The sequence below is a fragment of the Temnothorax longispinosus genome, chromosome 8 (assembly GCF_030848805.1).
Source record: "Temnothorax longispinosus isolate EJ_2023e chromosome 8, Tlon_JGU_v1, whole genome shotgun sequence".
Classification (NCBI taxonomy): Eukaryota; Metazoa; Arthropoda; class Insecta; order Hymenoptera; family Formicidae; genus Temnothorax; species Temnothorax longispinosus.
The window spans coordinates 8,280,787-8,303,407 of NC_092365.1; the positions used below are offsets into that span (position 1 = coordinate 8,280,787).

A 22,621-nucleotide genomic window follows, 5' to 3' on the forward strand; every position below is an offset into this window, starting at 1 on the left:
GACATACTTCTTGCGTTTGTTGTGCTGGCTGCCACCCCCTGAATTCTCTCGACTTTCGAACTCGTTGCTTCGTTTCGTGCGTTGTGTATATATTTTCGCTACCGGCTGACGAGCATAGCGTCGCGCGTTCACGAGCGGCTTCAATTTGAGACAAGTACATCTTGTACTCCGGTTTCAAGATGACTCGAGGCAGCAGCGCGCGGCGCCGCGAGCTGTGCATTCGGCGCATGCAGGAAGTGCATCAATATTCGATGCTCGCGGTAGACAACGTGGCCATGAGGCCAACATTCCTTGTTCGGTATCCGGCGGTAGCGCAATTAGTTCAGGATTTTGAGGAGGCCCACCTCCAAATAATCCAAGACGCTACGGATGAAGAATTCGCCCAAGAAGACGTGATACGTAATGACTTTGACACAATGCGGTTCGCGGTAATAGGGCGTTACGAAAGCTTCGTTCCCGCGCGGGAGACCGACGACTCCGCGCGGGGCGCGCCGCCGGCGCATCACTCCGCGATTAAATTACCGAAGATCGCCCTTCCTCAATTCAACGGTGATCTTGACAAATGGCCGTCTTTTATCGCGCTGTATAACCAGGCGATCCACGAAAATCGCAGTGTGTCCGCGATCGAGAAATATCAATATTTGTTGGCCTCGCTATCGGGGGAGGCTCTCGGCGTGGTGAGAAACCTGCCATTGACCGCGGAAAATTACGAGATCGCGTATGATGCGCTTCGGGAGCGCTACCAGAATAGGCGCAAATTAGCGACGCAGTACTGGCGTTCGTTCGTACACGCCAAACCGTTGGTTGCGGATTCCGCCGAATTCCTCCGCGCGTTACTGGACGTGTTCACCGAAAACACGCGCGCCCTGAGTATGCTGGATTATCCGGTCGACGCGTGGGACTTTATGCTGCTTAATCATTTACTCGAAAAGCTCACTCCCACGCTCCGGGAGAAGTTCGAAGCGGCCCACATGACCGTGGAATCGCCGCGGTATGATCAATTAACGAGATTTCTAGCGGGATACTGCACGGTTCTCGCGTCGGCGTCGGGCTCTTCGGCGCAACCGAGTAAAAAGAAGGCCGCGTCGACCACTTCGCTCGTCGTCCAAAACGCCGCGTGCCCTAAGTGTACGGAGCAGCATTTGCTGGCTAAGTGCCCCGTGTTCCTGCAGCTCTCGGTCCGGGAGCGGCACAATTTCGCTCGCGAATCGGGACTCTGCCTAAACTGCCTCCGCGCGGGACATAACTTGAGGAATTGCTCTAGCCCGTTTACCTGCCGGCATTGTCAGGCAAAGCATCACTCGCTCCTGCACTTCGGGCAGGCCAGCGTCCCATCGCTCGAGGCCGCCTCGGCGGTCACTCCAGTCGCGGACAGCCCCGCGGCTCCGGCGGATACGGGCGATAACCCGATCGTCTCTCTGGCGAGCGTTTCGAATCGAGTAGTCCTGCTCTCGACGGTTCGTGCGGAGGCGCTCGACGCTCACGGCAGCGCCTTCCCGGTTCGTATATTGCTCGATAGCGCGAGTCAGGCGAATTTCGTCACGGAAAGCTGCCTTCAGCGGGGCGGCTTCGCTCGGGCAAGGCATCGTGCGACGGTGATGGGCGTCGGCGAAACGAGGGCCGCCACTACGAGAGGCCTCACCTCATTCGTAATCCGGGTGCGAAATAAGCCCGACATTCGATTTCCGGTGGAAGCCACCGTCCTCCCTCGCATCACCTCGCCGTTGCCTGGTAGCCGTGTCGATTCCAAACCGTGGAATCACCTGCGAGGGCTGCCCCTCGCAGATCCGGAATTTTATTTGCCCGGCTCCATCGATATTCTGCTGGGGGCGGAATCCTTTGTGTCCGTGTTGCGCGACGGTCGGCGTACCGGTAAAATCGGGGAACCGGACGCCTTTAACACAGCATTCGGCTGGGTTTTGATGGGCGCGGTCTCTCCTTCACTTCACACGCAATCCGTGCACTCCTTCGCCACCACTATCGAGTCGATTGACGCCGCGGTGGGGCAGTTCTGGAAATTGGAGGAGGTTCCCGAATCTATTCCTTGCTCCGAACAGGATCGGCGTTGCAGGGAGATATTCGACCAAACCACCTATCGCGACCCTTCGGGTCGCTTTGTTGTCTCATATCGGACCCCCCTACGTTCGTAGATTCGCGACCGATAGCCGTCAATCGACTGCGCGCACTCGAGCGTCGTTTCAGGTCTAATGGGGAGTTTCGAGAGGGCTATAACGCGTTTATGCAGGACTATTTAGATAGCGGCCACATGGAACTGGCGAGCGATCCTTTTCCCGCGGACGGTCGCGTGTACTATTTGCCCCATCACGGGGTTTACAAGCTGGACAGCGCGACCACAAAACTTCGCGTAGTTTTCGATGCTTCGTCGAAATGCCCGAACGGGCTATCCTTAAACGATACCTTGCTCAGTGGCCCGAAATTGCAGCCCGACATAGTCGCGGTTCTACTTCTCTTTCGCGCGGAGCCCGTGGCCATTACCGCGGACGTAAAGCAAATGTTCCGGCAGATTCGGATCCACCCGGAGCATCGCAATTATCAGCGCATCGTCTGGCGCTTTTCGGAATCGGAACCGATCCTCGATTACATACTCACGACGGTCACATTCGGTACCACGGCCTCTCCGTTTCTGGCGATTTATTGTTTGCTCAAATTGGCCCACGACAATCGGAGTAAGTACCCGTTGGTGTACGCGGCGCTGATCGAGTCTCTCTACGTGGACGACGTCGTCGTCAGTGTCCGCACCGTCGAGCGAGCTGTTGCGCTCCGCGATCAATTGCTCGAGCTCTTTCGAAGTGCTGGATTTGAGTTGCGGAAGTGGGCGAGTAGCCACCCCGCCGCGTTGGGTGGCCTCGATCCGGAAATCTGTAGTCAGAGGACGCTTTCCTTCGAGTCGGCCGACAATCAAGCGCTTAAGGTTCTGGGTCTTCGTTGGCACTCGCAGTCGGACAGTTTCGGGTTTCAGCTAAACCCTCTGACGCGAGGATGCACTAAGCGAACGATACTGTCGGAGGTAGCACGCATATTTGATCCATTAGGATTCTTGGCGCCGTTGACCTTTACCGCAAAACGATTGATCCAACGGTTGTGGACCTTGAAGCTCGAGTGGGACGACGAACCCCCATCAGATGTTCGCCATCAGTGGGAACGATATAAATCCGAGTTCGACGCGTTGGCCCCCCTGCGAATACCCCGTACCTTTCCCTCGGGCGCGAACTTTCGGCACGAATTGCATGGCTTTTGCGATGCGAGCGAGCAGGGATATGGGGCTGTCGTGTACTTGCGTACGGTCGCTCCGGCGGAGACCGGGGTCGCGATACTTTGTGCGAAATCTAAGGTGGCTCCATTGCGCGCTATTTCCCTTCCCCGTTTAGAGCTCTGCGCTGCGGTACTTCTCGCGAATCTGCTCGCGTACGTCCGCCGGGTCCTGCAGGGACACATAGAAATCGACGCCGAGTACGCCTGGTCCGATGCCCGGGTGGCCCTGTGTTAGATCCGCTCTTCCCCGCATCGATGGAAGACCTTCGTTCGCAACCGCGTCGCTCGGATGTTGTTTATTAAATATTGATGAACATATCGTTGACAAGGGGTACCGCCGAGGGGGGGAGGGGGAGGTGTCCGCGTTCTACGCCAATGGTGGTCCGCCGAGGAGGGGTAGGTATCCGCGTTCTAGGTCGAGGGGGTCTGCGGGGGGGTAGGTGTTCGCGTTTCCGGCGCGGGGTATTGCAAAGGCTAACGGGCGCCGTTCGGCTGCTGGAATTTTATCGGCGACTGTAAACAAAATAGCGAGTTAGACATTTGTCTCTGCAATGATCTCACCCTTCTATAACTTGCGACCCGCCATTCGGTTACGGCGTCTCACACTACAAAAGCGAGCGTCGATGGTCCGACGGCGGTTTGAAGATAAAATAACCGAGGTAAACAATTGATAAAATTTGTCACCGGCGACGATTTAACCGTTGCGGAGTCCTCTTCATGTTTTTTCTAGGAAGAGCCGCTGCCGATTACGATTTAACTGTCGCGGCGGTATTCGGTTATGGCGCGGCATATTACAAAAAGCGAGCGCCGATGTCCGGCTGCTGGAATGTATAAACAAAATATGTCTAACGACAATTATACAAACGCATAGCATCTATTGTCGCCAGGATGATTATGGATTCACATCTTGCGGATCAGTCTTCGGCTAGCTTTCGCAACGCAAACCGCCAACATTTATACTCGGGGGGTAAAGTTTTTTTTGTGTAAAGTATTCAATACAGAGGAATATTTTTCACGATAAAGGAGATGGCAATAATTTCGATATGGATGTAGACGAGGATCGCGCGTTAACGGACGACAGTGATTATTTCAGTGATGAAGACGACAATCATGAAGAAGTCATTGATAGAATAGTGCTGCGTTGGGAAATCGTTGCACTAAATTTACGTACGAGACATTGCGTAATATATTTTTATTATGCAACGGGTGGTGCACTTGCACTATGTGCTCCGTGCATGGTTGCTCTATCGGACCTTGATTTCGGCATGTACGCTCGCCTAAAACACTTCGTTGAGAGACGCGGAAGATGTCATGAAGATGTTCAAGATGTCATGAAGCATTGTATATGATATTTCCGTGTAATATGTGCCCGATGTGCATACGATAAGAAAAAAACATTATCACGGCTCTTAAAAGTTGATACTCGGGGCTGAAGTTTTTGTGTCAAGTGGGCGGTGTAAAGAAAACATTTTTTTCAAAAACAGTGAACAAAAATAGAGATAGACAATAATTTCGAGGCAATGATGGATGTAGATTCATCCGACGAGGATTGTCCGTTGTCACCGGACAGCACTTATAACAGCGATGAAGACGATAACCGTAAAGAAGTTATGAAAAAAATAGTGTCGCGTCCCGAATTTTTAGCGTTAGATGGACGTACGAAGTGTTGCGCAATTTATTTTTATTTTAGACTAGCTGGTTACCTGGGCTTCGCCCGGGAGTCGTTTTTCTTCAAACGACTTCATTTGTATTTCAATATCCTTAATCGAAAAAATTCCTTTATCAGACAATAGCTTATCAAGCAAAAATCAATTAAATAATTAATGTTTTTACTAAAATGATTTCTACTAATTGTAGATATTTATTATTTCCATTTTGTTTTATCGGTTAGTTAATTCTTCTACGGAACTTTTGCAAATTTTAAGATCTTGCTTTTTTTTTGTTGGAAAAAGAAAATGTTTACACATACCCTAAGGCCGGTCCCCAGGGTTATGCCGGACTTATTCACCGACTAAAAACCGCCTCCCCCGGCCCCCAACCCCATAACTATCAATCCCATAATAAAAGTTTAAAACTCAAGCATCTGGAATGTGTTGTTCAAACGGAAAAGTTAAGTTACCGCTTTTAAATCAGCCACCCGACACACTTTTTACGTTTATGTCAGGAATTACATCAGAATCAAAACATTTCCTACAAAACATTCGGACAATTATTTACCGAAAAATTGAAAAAATTTCGGATACCGGTTCCCAAAAAAATCGGTAACGAAAAACTATACACTCTGTAACACTCCCCAAAAAATTCTACCCCTATTTTATACTTTCATCGGTCAATTATTTTTCAAAAAATTGGAAAAATTTTTGATACCGGTTTCCCAAAAGATCGATAACAAAAAATTATACATTTTATGGTACTCCTCGACAAATTCTACCCCTGATTCATATACAATTCTTTAAAATTCGGTCAATTATAATATTTCCCGAAAAATTGGAAAAATTTCGGATACCGGTTCCCAAAAAGATCGGTAACAAAAAACTATGCACTCTATAACACTCCCCGGAAAATTCTACCCTTATTTTATATACTTTTGGTAAAAATTCGGTCGAATAGTTTGAGAGTGTATAAAGAACATACACGACATACATACATACGAACATACATACATACATACAGACATTCTATTTTATATATATAGATACGGTTCAGATAACCTGTGTTATCAGTGATGTGAATCCGGCCCGGTTTTTCGCGCATGCGCCCCCCTCCACTGCGCACACAGAGTGACGCTCGGTCTATCGGTGTGTCGGCAGCGCTCGGCAGTGCCGAGCGAGAGGGAGAATATTACTCTCTCCTTGTCGCTCTCACTTAGCTCGCGCGCTCGACTGTCTATAATGCGACCGTTGGGCGCAAAAGTCTCGGGTCTTGGCGTGAAAGTGACGGGTTCGTCGAAGGAGGTTAGAGGTTAGATATGTAACCTACACAAGGTAAGTTAGTAAATATAACACTTATTTATATATTTGTGCATGCTGCATGATGGATTCTGTTGGTCAAGGAGCTATTAAGAAACGTAGAAGTAGAGAATTTCAAAATGCTTGGCTAGATGAAAATATCTTTAAAGGATGGTTAGCTCCTCATTCTGCAGAAAATAAAGCGCTTTGCATTGCATGCAATAAAACTATCAGATGTTGCAGAACAAATTTAGTTGAACATTCACAAACGGTCAGACATATCGAGAACATAAAATCTTGTAATTATAAGACTGCTGATAATATTGATACGGAAAATAGTTTGTCACATAAAGATAACGTCAAACGCGCAGAAATTAAACTAGCAACTTTTTTTTTCGAGCATAATATAGCCTTTCAATGCGCGGATCATTTATCACCTTTGCTAAAAGACATTTTTAAAGATCCCAAAGTTCTGCAAGATTTTTCACTAACCCGAAATAAGTGCGCAAATATTGTTAAAAATGTCACTGCAAAACGGGAAATTGAGACAGTAGTAAACCATTTAAAAACTTGTAAATTTTCTATTCTAATAGATGAGAGTACGGATATCTCAGATACTAAATTAATGTGCCTTCTTGTTCGATATGTATCACCTTCGAATAAAAAAATTACAACTCAATTATTAGAATTATTATCTTTAGATGCAAGAGATTGTTCCGCGAATAAAATTTTTGAAGAATTAAAAAAATGCTTAGAAGAAAAACATATTCCTATAAAAAATATTGTTGGAATGGCATCCGATAATGCGTCAGTTATGATTGGACGCAAAAATTCTTTTATGAGTCGTCTTAAAGAAGAAGTTCCAAATTTAATAACACTGAATTGTATTTGCCATTCATCCGCGATTGTAGCCAGTAAAGTTTGCAAAAAGTTACCTTCTTCTTGTGAAGATTTGATTAGAGGAGTTGCCACTTATATTTCGGGCAGTGCGAAGAGATGTGCAATATTGGGTGAATTCCAAGATTTTTTTCAAATTGAACGAAAAAAAATATTAAAATTGTCAGAAACTAGATGGCTTTGTTTACAAAAGTGCGTTGTTAGACTCTTAGAAAATTGGGAAGTCTTGAAAAGTTATTTTTTGTTAGCAACAGTAGAAGATAAATTAAAATCCGCGGAAAATATATTACAATATTTAAATGATAATTCCATTAAAGCATATTTGTTGTTTCTCAAATACGCATTAAATTATTTTAATAATTTTAACGCACTATTTTAATCGCGTAACATTTTAATCCATAAATTATACGAAAGCAGTCAACAAGTAATTCGTCAATTAGCCGACAATTTTTTAAAGTACGACAATTTAGAAAATATTTCAATTTCAGATTTAGATAATAATGTACAACATATAGATAACATACGTATAGGACCGGAATGTGATAGTTTTTTAGAAACATTATCTTTGGAATGCGCGCAAGAAATTAAATTAAAATGTTTGGACTTCTATGTTACGGCAGTTCGAGAAATGCTAAAGCGTCTACCTTATAACAATGAATTTTTTAAAAAGTTAAGTTTTCTAGATCCTAAAATTGCTCTTTATAAAGAAGGTAGAAATAAAATTAAATATTTAACTCATATTGCTAAGCAAGTAGAACATGTTAACATATCAGATTTAGCTTTTGAGTGGGACATATTACCATCAAGTTTTGACGAACAACAAAAAATACAGTTAGCTTCTTTACAAATAGATGAAATGTGGAATAATATATTACAATGTAAACATTTTGACGGGAAAAAGTTGTTTCCAAATTTAGAATTATTAATTGAAGTAGTCCTTTGTTTTCCTCATTCCAATGCCGAGGCTGAAAGAATATTTTCTATTGTTACAGATGTAAAAAGTAAGAAAAGAAATCGATTGTGTAATAATACTCTTTCTTCAATTTGTGTAATTCGATCAAGTCTTCAAGCTAAAAACATTAATTGTATGAAGTTTGAACCTGACGTGAGGCATTTTGAACTGCATAATACGCAAAATTTATATAAAAACCAATGCACATCTGATAATGCTTAATATTTTTTGTATTATTTTGCATAATACTTTTGAATTTTTACATCTAGCCCATCTAACCTATATTTTCTTTCTGCACATGCTGCACATTATTATTAATTTTTATTTTATTTTTCAGCGTTTAATTACTATACACATATTAAATGTTTATTTTGTTTTTCAGAGTTTATTTTTCATATATTATCTATATATTTTTAATAAAATATGTGATAAAAATGTGACAAAATAGTAATGTGTGTGATAAAAGCCAAAGATGCAATATTTTATTTTTTAAGTTATTTTTTATTTCTGTTATTGAACATGTTTTAAAAAATTGTAACATGTTGATTACAAATAATTTTATTTTATTACTAAATGTGCTATTTTTCTGTATTAATTTGAAAATTTTTCTACTTATTTTAATTTATTACAATATTTATAAAATATGTTTATTTTGTACTTTAGAAATGTATTTTTTTTTTTAAATGAAAACTGGTAAGGTTTTTGGCAGTTTTCCTTACCCTTGCAACAAATGTTGGTTTTCTTTAATAATTCTGCCGAATTAAATATCCTATTGTTTGAGATCGCAACAATTAGCATCGCGACGAAGTCGCGTTCGGCTGCATGTCAGCACATGCACGCTTGCAGTAAATTAATATTCGCGTAAAATGTTGCATAAGAGTTGTCACGGGAATATTCGGTATAGCATGGATCTTTCGGGATTAGCTTTCTAGAAACTTTAACATTGTTATCGATAATAAAGTCAAACAACAACGCTAGAACAAAGGAACGATCCATGCTATACACAAAGCACTCGAAAACAGGTGACGACCCCGTCGGGTCGCCACGTGAAACCGGTGACGTCGGCTCCATGACGCGGAACTCCGACGGCCAATCACCCTCCCGAAACTCTGGGAAATCTGCAGGGAGGGAGTTTCGCCTCGGAGGTGTTAAAAAGACCGCCGCTGCGCCGCGGAACCGATTTCGCTCGCAGATCATAGTAAAACTGCTTTTCGTACTCCGCTTTGCACACCGCTTTTCGCTATTCCGCGCTTCGAACACGCTTTCGCCGCGTCGCTCGCCGTAGCTTCTGTGCGCGCTTCACGGCTTCCTTGGCTAAAAGGAAAAGAACTGTAAATAATTGTATATTTTAGACATTTTCGAATATATTTGTTTATTTCACAATTTGGTATTTGTTCCCTTTTTTTTGTGGTCGTCTTCTACCTCGCGCTTTCTCGCGCTACCGCGCGCTCTCGAACACCTATTTTGAGTCATTATTTGTTTTCTTGAAATTATTTCAGCTCCCTTTTCCTTCTTTCAGCGTATCTTTAATTTTATTATTATTAAATATACATTATGATATATAATAAAATATAAGTTGCAAATATATTAAACTTTTTGCTTTCGTAAAAAAAATTTGTTTTCAGGTATCTTTGGCAAAGTGTTAGAATGTTCTAATCTAAAACGTCGAAAAATCACTTCTGTACAAAATGTCCGTGTGTGTGTGACGCTTTTGTTGTCCGTTTATGCTCTAACTTTCGTAATTTTTGAGATATCGGGATGCATTTTTTTTAATCGATAGAGTATCATGTAAAGAAGGTAGGATTGAATTTGGCGATGATTGGTAAAACTGCTCTTTTCTAATAAAATTTAGAATTTTTGATGAAATGTTTGTGGTTGCTCTAACTTCCGCAAATTTTAAGATATTGGGCTGTTTCTAATTTTATTATATTCTTCAGTCTTTTCTACCTCTATTTTATATACAATTTAAGATTTATATCAATTAGAAACAAAGCCATGCGATCCAAGCCTAGGTCTTTTTGGCAGCCTTATATTAGTTTGTGTATACATATATATTATATACTATATATATACACATAAATTTTCCAAACTACTGCGCGCCGATTAAATTTTCGGACTTAAAACACCATAATTGTTAGAATTAAAAACCCTTCCCTCCCCGGAATTAAATCGACTCGATTTAATTAATCGGCGCGCAGTAGTTTGGAAAATGTATATGTGTATATATATAGAAATACCCCTCGCGAATGCGCTGTTAGTTCGTTCCGGCCATCCATGTGAAGACACTGCGCTCTGCAAGATTTTCTGCTTATTCACTGTAATTTTGCTGGTAGTTTCGATAAGAGGTGAATAATATAATATTTACATTACAGAATTAAATTTGACGCATGTGATAGGCTAAAACACTATAAAATTAGATTGCAAAATGATTTTAAAAACACACGTTTCTTTAATATATATTTTAAGGTTGTAAAGTGAAATGATTGAGTTTGATAATTTCGCGCCCAAAGTTGAAATTTTGAGACTGATTGAATTTTGGAGACTGATAAAATTTTAAAGTTGTTTTTGTAATTCATAGACAATAGGTATAACGATAACTGTGTGTTAAGAGTTACCAAGACTGTTTAGTTTACAATGTAAGGTGCTTACAGAAAAAATCATTGCTTAAGTTTTGATTTGAATTTATAATGATCGTTATTTGTTAACACATTCACTTATTTTTATATGTAGGTACTTACTAGACGATATTTGTTTGAGATCGCAAAATTTAGCATCGCGACGAAGTCGCGTTCGGCTGCATGTCAGCACATGCACGCTTGCAGTAAATTGAGTAAATTAATATTTGCGTGAAATGCCGCTCAAGAATTGTCACGGAAATATTCGGTATAGCATGGATCTTTCGGGATTAGCTTTCTAGAAACTTTAACATTGTTATCAATAATAAAGTCAAACAACAACGCTAGAACAAAGGAACGATCCATGCTATACACAAAGCACTCGAAAACAGGTGACGACCCCGTCGGGTCGCCACGTGAAACCGGTGACGTCAGCTCCATGACGCAGGACTCCGACGGCCAATCACCCTCCCGAAATTCTGAGAAATCTGCAGGGAGGGAGTTTCGCCTCGGAGGTGTTAAAAGGACCGCCGCGCCGCTGCGCCGCGGAATCGATTTCGCTCGCAGATCATAGAACACCGCTAGTATTTCTATACAACCGCTTTGCTTTACCGCTTATCACCGCTTTACGCACTCGCGTGCTTAATTGCTATATCGCCGCTTTCGCCGTGCTAGACTCTGTGCGCGCTCACGGCATTTTGCCTGAAAAGGAAACTCGTGTAAATAAGTGTACATATTGAACATTAAACTTTGTATTTCTGTACTTGCTGTTTCTCTCCGTTTCTTTTGTGGTCGTCCTCTACCGCGCGCTATCTCGCGCTACCGCGCGCTCTCGAACATTTTGGTCCTTCGAGCCGGATCATACCGGCAACCGCGAATTCGGGAGTGCTTCCGCAAAGAACGACCGCAGTCATGAGCATGGACCAGAGCGCCTTGCTGAGCAGCCAGCACGACATCCACGGCCGCATCTTCCGTTCCATGGACAACCTACGGAAGCTGGGTGCAGATAAGCTCACCCTCGACGCTGTGAGCACCCGCATCTGCATTCTCGACGACCTGTGGGCAAAATTCGAGTCAAACCATGATCTCATTCGGGCATGTTACGGGCAACTCTACAACGAGAGTGAGTACGCAAAAACAGATTTTGTCGACACTGTTGAGAACACTTACGTGCATCAGCATAGTCTGCTTACCGGTCTCGCGAATAAATTAAAACCCGCGACGCCCAGAGTGCCAGCCGGGCCGGAGCAGAACAACGAACACTCTCCTAAGACCTCGTTGCCCCGCATTACGCTGCGCGATTTCTCAGGCACGTATGAAGACTGGCCGTCGTTTCGTGACCTCTTCCAGTCGGTCATCGGCAAAAACTCAGCCATTTCAAACGTCGAGCGCTTCCACTACCTTCGGTCGTGCGTGAAAGGCACAGCTGAAAAATTAATTCGATCGTTAAACGTAACCGGAGACAATTACGAACGCGCATGGGCGATCTTAGACAAGCATTACGAAAATAAAAGGGAGTTGATACGCTCCAACTTTGCAACGTTCACCGCCGTCGCTAAGATAAAGGGAGATACCGCCGATGAACTTAGCCGAATTTCCAACGCCGCGACGGCCGCTGTTAACGCGCAGGAGAGCATCGGCCGGCCTATCGAGTCCCACGGGATGGACCTCTTCAACCACCTCGTAGTCGAGCTCTTTGATCCGCGTACGCGTCTCGAGTGGGAGTCCTCCATCTGCGACTCCATCAATCCACCGGATCACACGGCACTCACGGACTTTATGACCAAGCGCATACTAACACTTAATGCCGCGAAACCGAAACCCGCGTCGAAAGCCACAGAGACACGATCCGCGAAAACTCACGCCGCGAAACGTAGCTTCGATCCACAGTGTGCGTTGTGCAAGGGAAAGCACACCCTAATGACTTGCAACGATTTCAAGGCCAAGCCGGCCAATGAGCGTAAATCTTTCGTCGAGACTAATCGGCTGTGCTACAACTGCCTCGGTAATCACATGATCGCGAAGTGCCAATCGTCAAAAACGTGCCTAACGTGCAAATCTCGGCACCACACGATGCTCCACGAGGCTCAAGTCCCCGCGCCGAAACCCGTGGAGCCGAAATCCGCAGTGCGTCAAGACGAAGATAGCAAGGCCGTTCTTCTGGCAACCGCGCGGGTGATAGTCGCCGACCGCCTTGGAGATCCTCACGCCGTGAGAGCTCTAATCGATCAGGGATCTGAAGTTTCGATTATCTCAGAATCTCTGGCTCAGCAGCTCCGCCTTAAACGATCGTACTCCGCCGTGTCAATCTTCGGGATCGGCGGCTCAAAATCGGGATCGACCCGCGGGAAGGTGACGGTGAGCATCACCTCCATCACGACCGGGTCCACAATCTCCGCCGTCGCGTTCGTTCTGCCGCGTCTCTCGCTATATCAGGGCTCGACTACGAGGCGCGCTCCAGCGTGGCCACACATTCAGGGACTTCCTCTGGCCGACCCGCAGTCCCTGGATAACGATCCAGTCGAGATACTCCTCGGAGCGGAAGTCTGCTCCATCATCTTCGAAGATGGTATCCGCAAGGGCGGTCCTGAAGCGCCCATCGCGCAGAAGACGGTCCTCGGTTGGATCCTCTCGGGGGGCTGTGGTGCAACAGAAGGGCACCGCAGCTCTCTTCAATGCACTGCCGACCACGAGCTAGTCGATCTAGTGCGCCGCTTTTGGGAGCAGGAAACCGACGTCTCCGCTCCCGCCGCTCTCACGCCCGAAGAGGAAGAATGCGAGGAGATCTTCGTGCGCACCCACGAACGTACGGCCACCGGACGGTACGTCGTAAGACTCCCGTTCCGGAAAATTCCAACGAGCCTGGCTGAAACTCGCAAGCCGGCGGAGCGCCTGCTGTCCACCATGGAGCGACGATGCGACCAGGACTCGCGGTTCGGTGAGCTCTACCGAGCCTTTATGCAGGAATATGAAGACCTGCAACATATGACGGAGGTGAGCAGTTCCGAAGACAACACCACCGGGAAGTGTTACTTACCACACCACGGAGTATTCAAGGAGGCCAGCTCCACCACCAAGCTCAGAGTGGTGTTCAACGGCTCGCAACGCACGAAGTCCGGTGAATCGTTGAACTCTCACTTACACGTTGGAGCTAATCTCTTGCCCGCGCTCGCCGACGTGATCTCGCGTTGGCGCCGGTACCGCGTAGCACTTGTGTCGGACATCAAACAGATGTATCGCCAAATCCTCGTGCACCCTGAAGACCGCGGATTCCAGCGAATCTTATGGAGACGAAAGGTGACCGAGCTACTGCGCGAACTACTTCTGAACACGGTGACGTACGGCCTCGCGTGTTCACCGTTTCTCGCGATCCGGTCACTCATTCAGTTGGCCAACGACGAAAAAGCGCGATATCCGCAGGGCGCCGTCGCACTGGCACTCGAGGACCGTTACGTCGACGATGTCCAGACGGGGACGGACACAATACCCGGCGCGATCGCGTTACAGACTGAACTTCGCGAACTTTGCATGGCGGGCGGGTTTCCGCTTCGGAAGTGGTCGTCCAATTGCGAGGAAGCTTTAGAAGGCATTCCCCGGGAACACCGTCTGTTCCAAGAACCGCACTCTTGGCAGAACGAAAGTCAGACCACGTTAGGTCTCCTCTGGTACCCGAGCGAGGACAGCTTCGCGTTCGCGATACACCCGCGCACGATCACTCAGTACACGAAACGACGCGTCCTCGCGGAAACCGCACGTCTCTTCGACCCACTGGGATGGCTCGCGCCAGTCATAATCCGCGCCAAGATATTAATTCAGTCTGCATGGCTGCAGCAGCTGGATTGGGATACTCCGCTCCCTTCCGCCGACGCTCACCGCTGGAAGCTCCTCTTCAAGGAACTCCCTTTGCTCGAAGGCCTCCGCGTGAATCGCTGGCTCGGCACTGGCACCGAGAACCAGCACTTGGAACTACACGGCTTCGCCGACGCATCCGAACGAGGATATGCCGCCGTCGTGTACCTCCGCGTCTCCTCAGACAACTTCCAGGCTGTACACATCCTGGCCGCCAAGAGCAAAGTGGCACCGGTGAAGCAAGTGACACTGGCGCGCCTCGAACTGTGTGCCGCCGCGTCACTTTCGAATCTCGCAAAGCACTATCGCAACACTTTAAGTCTGTCCACAGCACCTGTCTTTCTCTGGTCAGACTCTAAGACCACACTGCAGTGGATTCGAGGGCACTCCTCCCGCTGGAAGACCTTCGTCGCAAGCCGCGTAGCTCACATCCAGACGCAGATTCCCGACGCTCAATGGCGACACGTCCCAGGGCGGGACAATCCAGCCGACTGCGCCTCCAGGGGGATCGCACCAAGTGAGCTACTGCACCACCCCTTGTGGTGGACGGGTCCAGCCTGGCTCCAGGAGGACCCCTCTCACTGGCCGAACGAGGACTCCGAACTACCCGCAGACCAGATGCCCGAACAACGAGTCGTGGTGCAAGCCTGAGAAGGTTGAAGTCGAGCTTTGACATGCTACTCAGGTTCTCATCCCTGCACCGGCTACTGAGAGTCACGGCCTGGTGCTCTCGCTGGCGACACTCCGTCGCCCGCACGACGCTCACGCTTCAACCTGACGAGATAGATGAGGCACTGTTTCTGTGGCTCCGCGTGGTGCAAGGGTTGCACTACGCCGCCGAAGTCACCGCAGTCGCCTTCAACCGCACTGCACCACTGAGGAGCTCACTGGTGCACTTAAATCCATTCCTGGATGACCACGGCGTGTTACGAGCAGGAGGACGCCTGAAGCACGCTCCGCTACCTCACGATGAGAAGCACTCAATGATCGTCCCACCATCTTCGTGGCTCACTCGATTGCTGATCGACTCCTGCCACCGTCGAACGCTGCACGGGGGAGTGCAGCTCACTCTCGGGCTCCTCCGCCTTCGATTCTGGATCCCTCGAGGTCGGACCGTGGTCAAGCAGATGCTGCATCGGTGCGTCACGTGCACGCGATGGCGAGCGGCCACACCGCAGCCGCCCATGGGAAATCTTCTTCGAAGACGAGTCACACCAGCGCGCCCGTTCCTCCGGACCGGCTTGGACTACGCCGGCCCCATTCTCATCCGCACGAGCCGAGGACGAGGGCACAAGGCCTACAAGGCCTTCATCGCCGTGTTCGTTTGCCTCAGCTCCAAGGCCGTGCATCTCGACGTGGTCTCCGATTATACGACGGATGCATTTCTGGCTGCATTCCGTCGCTTCACAGCACGTCGAGGCCTCTGCGAGGAGATTTACTCGGACTGTGGCACCAACTTCGTCGGCGCTGACCGAGTTCTCCAAGACATGTTCCGCGCGTCATCCGCCGACGGCCGTCGCATCGCCCATTCTGTCACCTCCAAAGGTGTGAAATGGCACTTCAATCCGCCTGCCGCACCACACTTCGGCGGACTTTGGGAGGCAGCGGTGAAATCCACGAAACATCACCTGCGACGAGTTATCGGAGAGAGCACACTCACTTTCGAGGAAATGTCCACGTTCCTCGCACAAGTCGAAGCCTGCCTGAATTCACGACCGCTCCAGGCTTTATCTGACGACCCGGACGATATTTCCGCACTCACACCGGGGCATTTCCTGATCGGCGCCCCGCTGCTGGCCGTGCCCGAGCCTTCACTCGAGGAGACTGCCGACGGCACACTATCCCGGTGGCAGCACATTCAAAAAATGCGCGATCACTTCTGGTCTCGATGGTCGCGTGAATATATCCACGGGATGACAGCCCGGCCGAAGTGGCACAAAACCGAGGACGTTCCGGACGTGGGAGCCTTGTGCCTCGTACGCTCCGAGAACACTCCACCGAGTCGATGGCCTCTCGCCCGGATCGTGAGACTGCACCCAGGGGACGACGGCGTGGTCCGCGTTGCAACAATTCGGACATCCACCTCAGAGCTCGTGCGCCCGCTGTGCAAGCTCGTGCTACTTCCCTGGATCAAGGACCAGCCGCCGCCGACGGATGCGTGAGCCACTCGACATTTACGGTCGCTTAATTGTCGGTCTCGGCCCTCAGCCTATGTTTAATTGTCGTTACCGGCCCTCAGCCCATGTTTAACTGTCGTTATCGGCCCTCCGCCAATGTTTAATTATCTCCGTTGGCCTTCTGCCACTATCCAAAGTTCACGTCGTGAAATTACTTTCGCGCATCACTTCACTTCACGTTTCACATATCACCGAACTCGCGTTACGCACATATCGCGAATATTTATGTGTCTCGCTCGGGATCGTCGCACGTTGTGACACTGCGCAGGCGCACCACGCAGCTGGTGCTCGCCTGCACCACGCGCCGAAATCGATCGCATATCGATTCTGTCGACCGCGACGTCAGGCGCCTCATCGAGCGAGCCATCGAACACACCGTCTTGTTTCGTCAAGCATGACGAGGCGGGCGGGAATGTTTGAGATCGCAAAATTTAGCATCGCGACGAAGTCGCGTTCGGCTGCATGTCAGCACATGCACGCTTGCAGTAAATTGAGTAAATTAATATTTGCGTGAAATGCCGCTCAAGAATTGTCACGGAAATATTCGGTATAGCATGGATCTTTCGGGATTAGCTTTCTAGAAACTTTAACATTGTTATCAATAATAAAGTCAAACAACAACGCTAGAACAAAGGAACGATCCATGCTATACACAAAGCACTCGAAAACAGGTGACGACCCCGTCGGGTCGCCACGTGAAACCGGTGACGTCAGCTCCATGACGCAGGACTCCGACGGCCAATCACCCTCCCGAAATTCTGAGAAGTCTGCAGGGAGGGAGTTTCGCCTCGGAGGTGTTAAAAGGACCGCCGCTGCGCCGCGGAATCGATTTCGCTCGCAGATCATAGAACACCGCTAGTATTTCTATACAACCGCTTTGCTTTACCGCTCATCACCGCTTTACGCACTCGCGTGCTTAATTGCTATATCGCCGCTTTCGCCGTGCTAGACTCTGTGCGCGCTCACGGCATTTTGCCTGAAAAGGAAACTCGTGTAAATAAGTGTACATATTGAACATTAAACTTTGTATTTCTGTACTTGCTGTTCCTCTCCGTTTCTTTTGTGGTCGTCCTCTACCGCGCGCTATCTCGCGCTACCGCGCGCTCTCGAACAATATTAATGCATAAATATAAAAAAAAAACATTTTGTTATTGTTTCTACTTCATGTCACTGGCTAAAGCCAAAGTAATTTTTATAGGCACGATATTATCAGACCTGTTCGGTAATACCGCGTTTTCTCATTTTTTGGAAAATTGTTAATATTTTAATTTGTGTTTAACTTTGAAGATTATTACTATTATATATAAATGGCCAAATAAATTACCTATCTAAAACTGCACATTTTGTTTTTTGAAACATTTCTAAGCTTAGATATACGCTTTAATTCTTAGGGGCTCGGTAATATCCAACTCCCTAGCTTATTTAAAAAAAAAAACTCCCAAGCTCCCCAAGCTTGACGACCAATTTTAAATTTAATTTTTAAACAAGACCAACACAGACCTGATCGCAAATATAGAAGAGCTGATAAATGAAAAAACCACCATCCATTTTTCCTCCGAAAATTAGCCCAGTTTCTCCGCACGAGCCCCACTCGTGCGGGGGGTGCAGTTTGGAATATAAAATTCCTGTGGTCAGGTGGACTCGAACCCGGGTCCTCGGGATTACGAGTCTGGCGCTTTACCACAAGACCACACTGCCACCCTCTTGTACCTCACATACATTATATACACATATTACATGTACAAATTTCAATTTTTTATACTTCAACAAGCGTGAATCATATAAAACAAAAGTAGATTGAAATTTATTCTACAAATAGCGAGAATACTTCGCCTGAGATTACGCGTCACGTGAGCGATCGGCGGCTCGGCCGCTGAGCCTCGAGCGGTAATGGGGGTATAAAAGACGTCGGCGTCGCCTCGGGAATCGGCCCGAAATGTGCAACTAAATAATGTGAATCATTATTAAATGTGTATCATTATTCGACATAAATAAATATATAAAATATAGTTTTTATATAAATATATTTGTTAACGAAAATACCCCGTACGTATATATAAAATTAAATATTTTCAAGATATTAATTAACTTACAAGTAACAGTTACCGACAAATTCAATTTCTTACAAATATTACACTCGGAAATATTAATTGTAGGCCAAACAAAAAAATACGTGTCTACGAGCTAAGTGAGAGCGACAAGGAGGGAGTAATATTCTCACTCCCGCTCGGCACTGCCGAGCGCTGCCGACACACCGATAGACCGAGCGTCACTCTGTGTGCGCAGTGGAGGGGGGCGCATGCGCGAAAAACCGGGCCGGATTCACATCACTGTGTGTTATTCGTGTATGATCGCTGCACCAGACACTGGTGAGCACATACGTGAATATCGAGAGCATGTAACCGAACCGTACGAGGTAATGAACGGTCGATTTTGCAAAGATTGTCGTAATACTTCATTGTTCCAAATATATCCATGCAACATGTGCCCGATTTGCATGAAGTGATAAAAAAAACATTATCGCGAGTGGGGCATTATATATAACGTGCGCAATGGTGTGGATAATTGAAGAAAAGAATTCTTTAGAGTCTCCAAAATCTGTGGATTTAGCAATGGAAGATATTACAATAGATGTCACCGACAACGGTTTGCGTAAAGAAGATCAAGGAGTGAAATTGAAGGATGTGCGACGAATATCACCGGTGCAGTTTCTTCGCGATCGCGAACTCGGTATACGCGGAACCGGTCAAGGCATCACTAGACAAAGATTCGTTATCGATATCGCTTTTCCTTATGACTGGGATTCTAACGTGAGACGGAAAGTGTATCGACGGCTGCGGGACGAGTGCGTTAGCGAGAAAAAATCACGTGCAGCTCGCCGTGCTGACGTTGTGCCGTATTATATTAAACCTATTGTTGACTATCGCTATTGGGTGACTAAAATTTATCAAAAACTCGATGATTGTGAAGCAACATACATTAAGATTCATACAGGTATTGGGAAATACGTTGAATTGGTGGTGATGAACAATTCGGTACGTATGTATATGTACCCTGACCCTATCAATGATCCTAATTATTTATTGATGCTTGAAAGAACTTATGAACGTGACCAAGATGATTATAATAATTGGGAGCTTAATCACTTTAATGCCCCCTACTTTCAATCTCATTGTTTTATGCTTACGCACTATGTCGTTCAATATTGCAAACGATATTGTTCAGCGTGCGATCGAGTCACGTGCAAGTGCTCCATCGAAGAATGTGACGTGATCTAAAAAAATAGTGCGTGAAAAAAAGACAGTATTAAAAAACAAAACATGGAACATCTCGATAAAACGGAACGCAACCTGTTGGAACGATCCGACCAAATCGCTACCTTGGACGAATATTTTGCATGGACATGGCGATGCGAGGAATTTATTGAGCAGCTCGAAGAAGACTGTCGTTCCAAACGTCCGCGGCTCTCAATCACAGATGAGAGCCGCGTAGACAGACAATCTTTAGTGGCAAAAATCGCGCGACTCGAAGGTGCAAAGACTCTATTACAGAGACGGTTCGTACATATCGGTGGTAAGTACGCGGCGGGCACTAATAGTGACGATAACGCGGAAAGACTCGTTTGACGAGAGATCGATGCCGCGTTCGAAAGCCGTGTATTGACCGGTGCGGTGATAAATATCAATTACATCGAACCGCGAAAATTTCTCAAAGATGCTGAAGTCGTCGTGCTCGATCGTGTGCGGAACGTCATGCAAAGACACGCAAGTGTAAAGATAAACATTGTGTTCAACGGCGAATTTGTGATGGTTGACAAACGTGCGAACAAAAGTGTCAGCACGGGAAACTGTGAACTCTTTTGTGCGTCCGATCTGTGCGAGTGGTACGAGCAACACGTTATCGAGCCTACTTTATCGCGTCTCGAAGAGTTTCAGGAACGCGACAGAGGGTGGGCGTTGTCGCGTATACTTAATTTGACTGTGAACGTGAACAAATACAATCTTTTGCACGCGGGATGTTACATCAATTTACCTGAGAAAATTAAATTGAAAAAAGCGGTGATCAACGTGCAATCGATGGACAATGCATGCTTCGCGTGGTCGGTGGTGGCTGCTCTACGTCCAGCCGAAAGAAATTCAGAAAGAAAATCCTCGTACCGACATTACACAACAGTATTAAATTTACATGGCATTGAGTTTCCATTGACTTTGAAACAGATTAAAAAGTTCGAACGACTTAACGATATATCCATCAATGTGTATACCATCGAGGGAGAGAAGACGCCGAACGTTCTCCCGATACGGCTTACCGACCTGAAGAGAGAAAAGCACGTCAATTTGCTGTACGTGCAGGACCCGCGAGACGACAACGTGGGACATTTCGCGTGGATAAAGAACCTATCGCGTCTCGTTAGCTCGCAATTGAGCAGGCATGATGGTCGGAAATACTTTTGCGATCGGTGAGTACCTATACTTCTTTTAATAAAATTATGAAATATTTTTAATATAAAAATTTAAAAATTGTGTTTTTTTTTGCAGTTGTTTACATTATTTTAGATCGAGCGAGAAATTGGAAGCCCACCGAGTAGACTGTCAAGAAATAAACAACTGTGCCATACCGAGCGAGGACGACAAGTGGCTGAGTTTTAAGAATCACAGCAGGAAGGAACGAGTTCCGTTCGTCGTGTACGCCGACCTGGAATGTACCCTCGAGAAGACGGATGCGGATCCGACAACGTCCACATACACGTCTCAACATCATCGGGTATTTAACATAGGATATTACGTGCGGTTGTGACCGGACGGCACGTGTTGAGCCCGATTCCGGCGGATAATATTCCTATCAAACGGTCGCCACTCGGTTTTACCTTAGACTGCCGAGAAGGTAAGTGTTCGCATCAACGCCCCGATTATTCGCAAGACGCTAATAGGATTTATTTGTTTCAGAAGGATGTCCTTGATGGATCACCGTTGCTGCTTCTCATCCCTGGATCCTCGCTTTACATCGCATACCAGATAGAGGTAAGTAAGGATAAAATAATGAGATCCTAATTATCTAAATTTTATTTCAGACTGATGTCCCTGTTGGATCACCGTTGCTGCTTCTCATCCCTGGATCCTCGCTTTACATCGCATACCAGATAGAGGTAAGTAATTATAAAATAATTATGTGATAATTATTTTATGTTTTGTTGCAGATCGACGTCCGGAATGGATCGCCGTTGCCGTTATCCGTCTCTGGATCCTCGCTTTACCTCGCATACCAGATAAGGATAAGTCCCGATAATTATGTTTTAATTACGTACTAATTCGCTTCTTTTCTTTCAGATTCCCGCCTCGGATGGATTGCTGCTCTGTTGCTGCTCTGCTTCCCCGGATCCTCGCCTTACATCGCATACCGGATTGCCGCTGGCCAACGTTGGATCATCGCCGAAGGACAAGGTAAGTAGAAGGTAAGTATCGATAATTTTTTACAATTAATCAGGACAATTTGTTTCAGAATTAATTAATCTTTAATTCCAGATCATCATTTCAACATTACAGGCCGTTTCACAATATCATAAAGGTGTCTCACAACGCGAGTTTCTCGCCTCGGTGTGAATGTCGCTTTATTTTAATAAAGTTGCACAATTATTCAAATTGCGTATCTCGGCTTATTCGTTTAGTCGATACGATGCCTTTATTCCAGATAATTATTCCGATCGGAGGACTTTGTGCCTCGTGATTGTTAAACTATGATCACGCACTCGGCCGTGACCATCACTCTATCATACAATGTTCGTGCGCTGATTTAACGAACGAGTATTCGGTGGTTATATACAATGATTAATAATGTCCGCACAATATTCCGTATCCGCGTGACCCAATGCCCGTGGTTGTTATATACTCGATAATTGCACTTCCGTTAATT

At 46.4% G+C, this 22,621-nt stretch overlaps 4 protein-coding genes and 1 pseudogene across 4 annotated transcripts; all 5 read left to right on the top strand.

The window, feature by feature from the left end:
- Nucleotides 1-227: 227 nt before the first annotated feature.
- Nucleotides 228-2,150, top strand: LOC139818214 (uncharacterized). The gene has a single exon (XM_071786826.1). The coding sequence runs from the start codon at nucleotides 228-230 to the stop codon at nucleotides 2,148-2,150; it is 1,923 nt and encodes a 640-aa protein (XP_071642927.1).
- Nucleotides 2,151-2,266: 116 nt separating this feature from the next.
- On the top strand, nucleotides 2,267-3,508 carry LOC139818215 (uncharacterized). The gene has a single exon (XM_071786827.1). The coding sequence runs from the start codon at nucleotides 2,267-2,269 to the stop codon at nucleotides 3,506-3,508; it is 1,242 nt and encodes a 413-aa protein (XP_071642928.1).
- A 10,705-nt stretch (nucleotides 3,509-14,213) lies between these two features.
- On the top strand, nucleotides 14,214-15,185 carry LOC139818216 (uncharacterized). Its single transcript, XM_071786828.1, has one exon. It carries the CDS (start codon nucleotides 14,214-14,216, stop codon nucleotides 15,183-15,185), a length of 972 nt encoding a protein of 323 aa, XP_071642929.1.
- Nucleotides 15,186-15,208: 23 nt separating this feature from the next.
- Nucleotides 15,209-16,696, top strand: LOC139818217 (uncharacterized). The gene has a single exon (XM_071786829.1). It carries the CDS (start codon nucleotides 15,209-15,211, stop codon nucleotides 16,694-16,696), a length of 1,488 nt encoding a protein of 495 aa, XP_071642930.1.
- A 3,335-nt stretch (nucleotides 16,697-20,031) lies between these two features.
- LOC139817506 (uncharacterized) lies at nucleotides 20,032-21,174 on the top strand (annotated as a pseudogene).
- The last annotated feature ends 1,447 nt before the right edge of the window (nucleotides 21,175-22,621 follow it).

Excerpts from the sequence above, each read along its gene's own strand:
- LOC139818214 (XM_071786826.1), top strand. The coding sequence starts at position 228 with ATGCAGGAAGTGCATCAATATTCGATGCTCGCGGTAGACAACGTGGCC.
- LOC139818215 (XM_071786827.1), top strand. The coding sequence starts at position 2,267 with ATGGAACTGGCGAGCGATCCTTTTCCCGCGGACGGTCGCGTGTACTAT.
- LOC139818217 (XM_071786829.1), top strand. The coding sequence starts at position 15,209 with ATGCTACTCAGGTTCTCATCCCTGCACCGGCTACTGAGAGTCACGGCC.
- LOC139818216 (XM_071786828.1), top strand. The coding sequence starts at position 14,214 with ATGGCGGGCGGGTTTCCGCTTCGGAAGTGGTCGTCCAATTGCGAGGAA.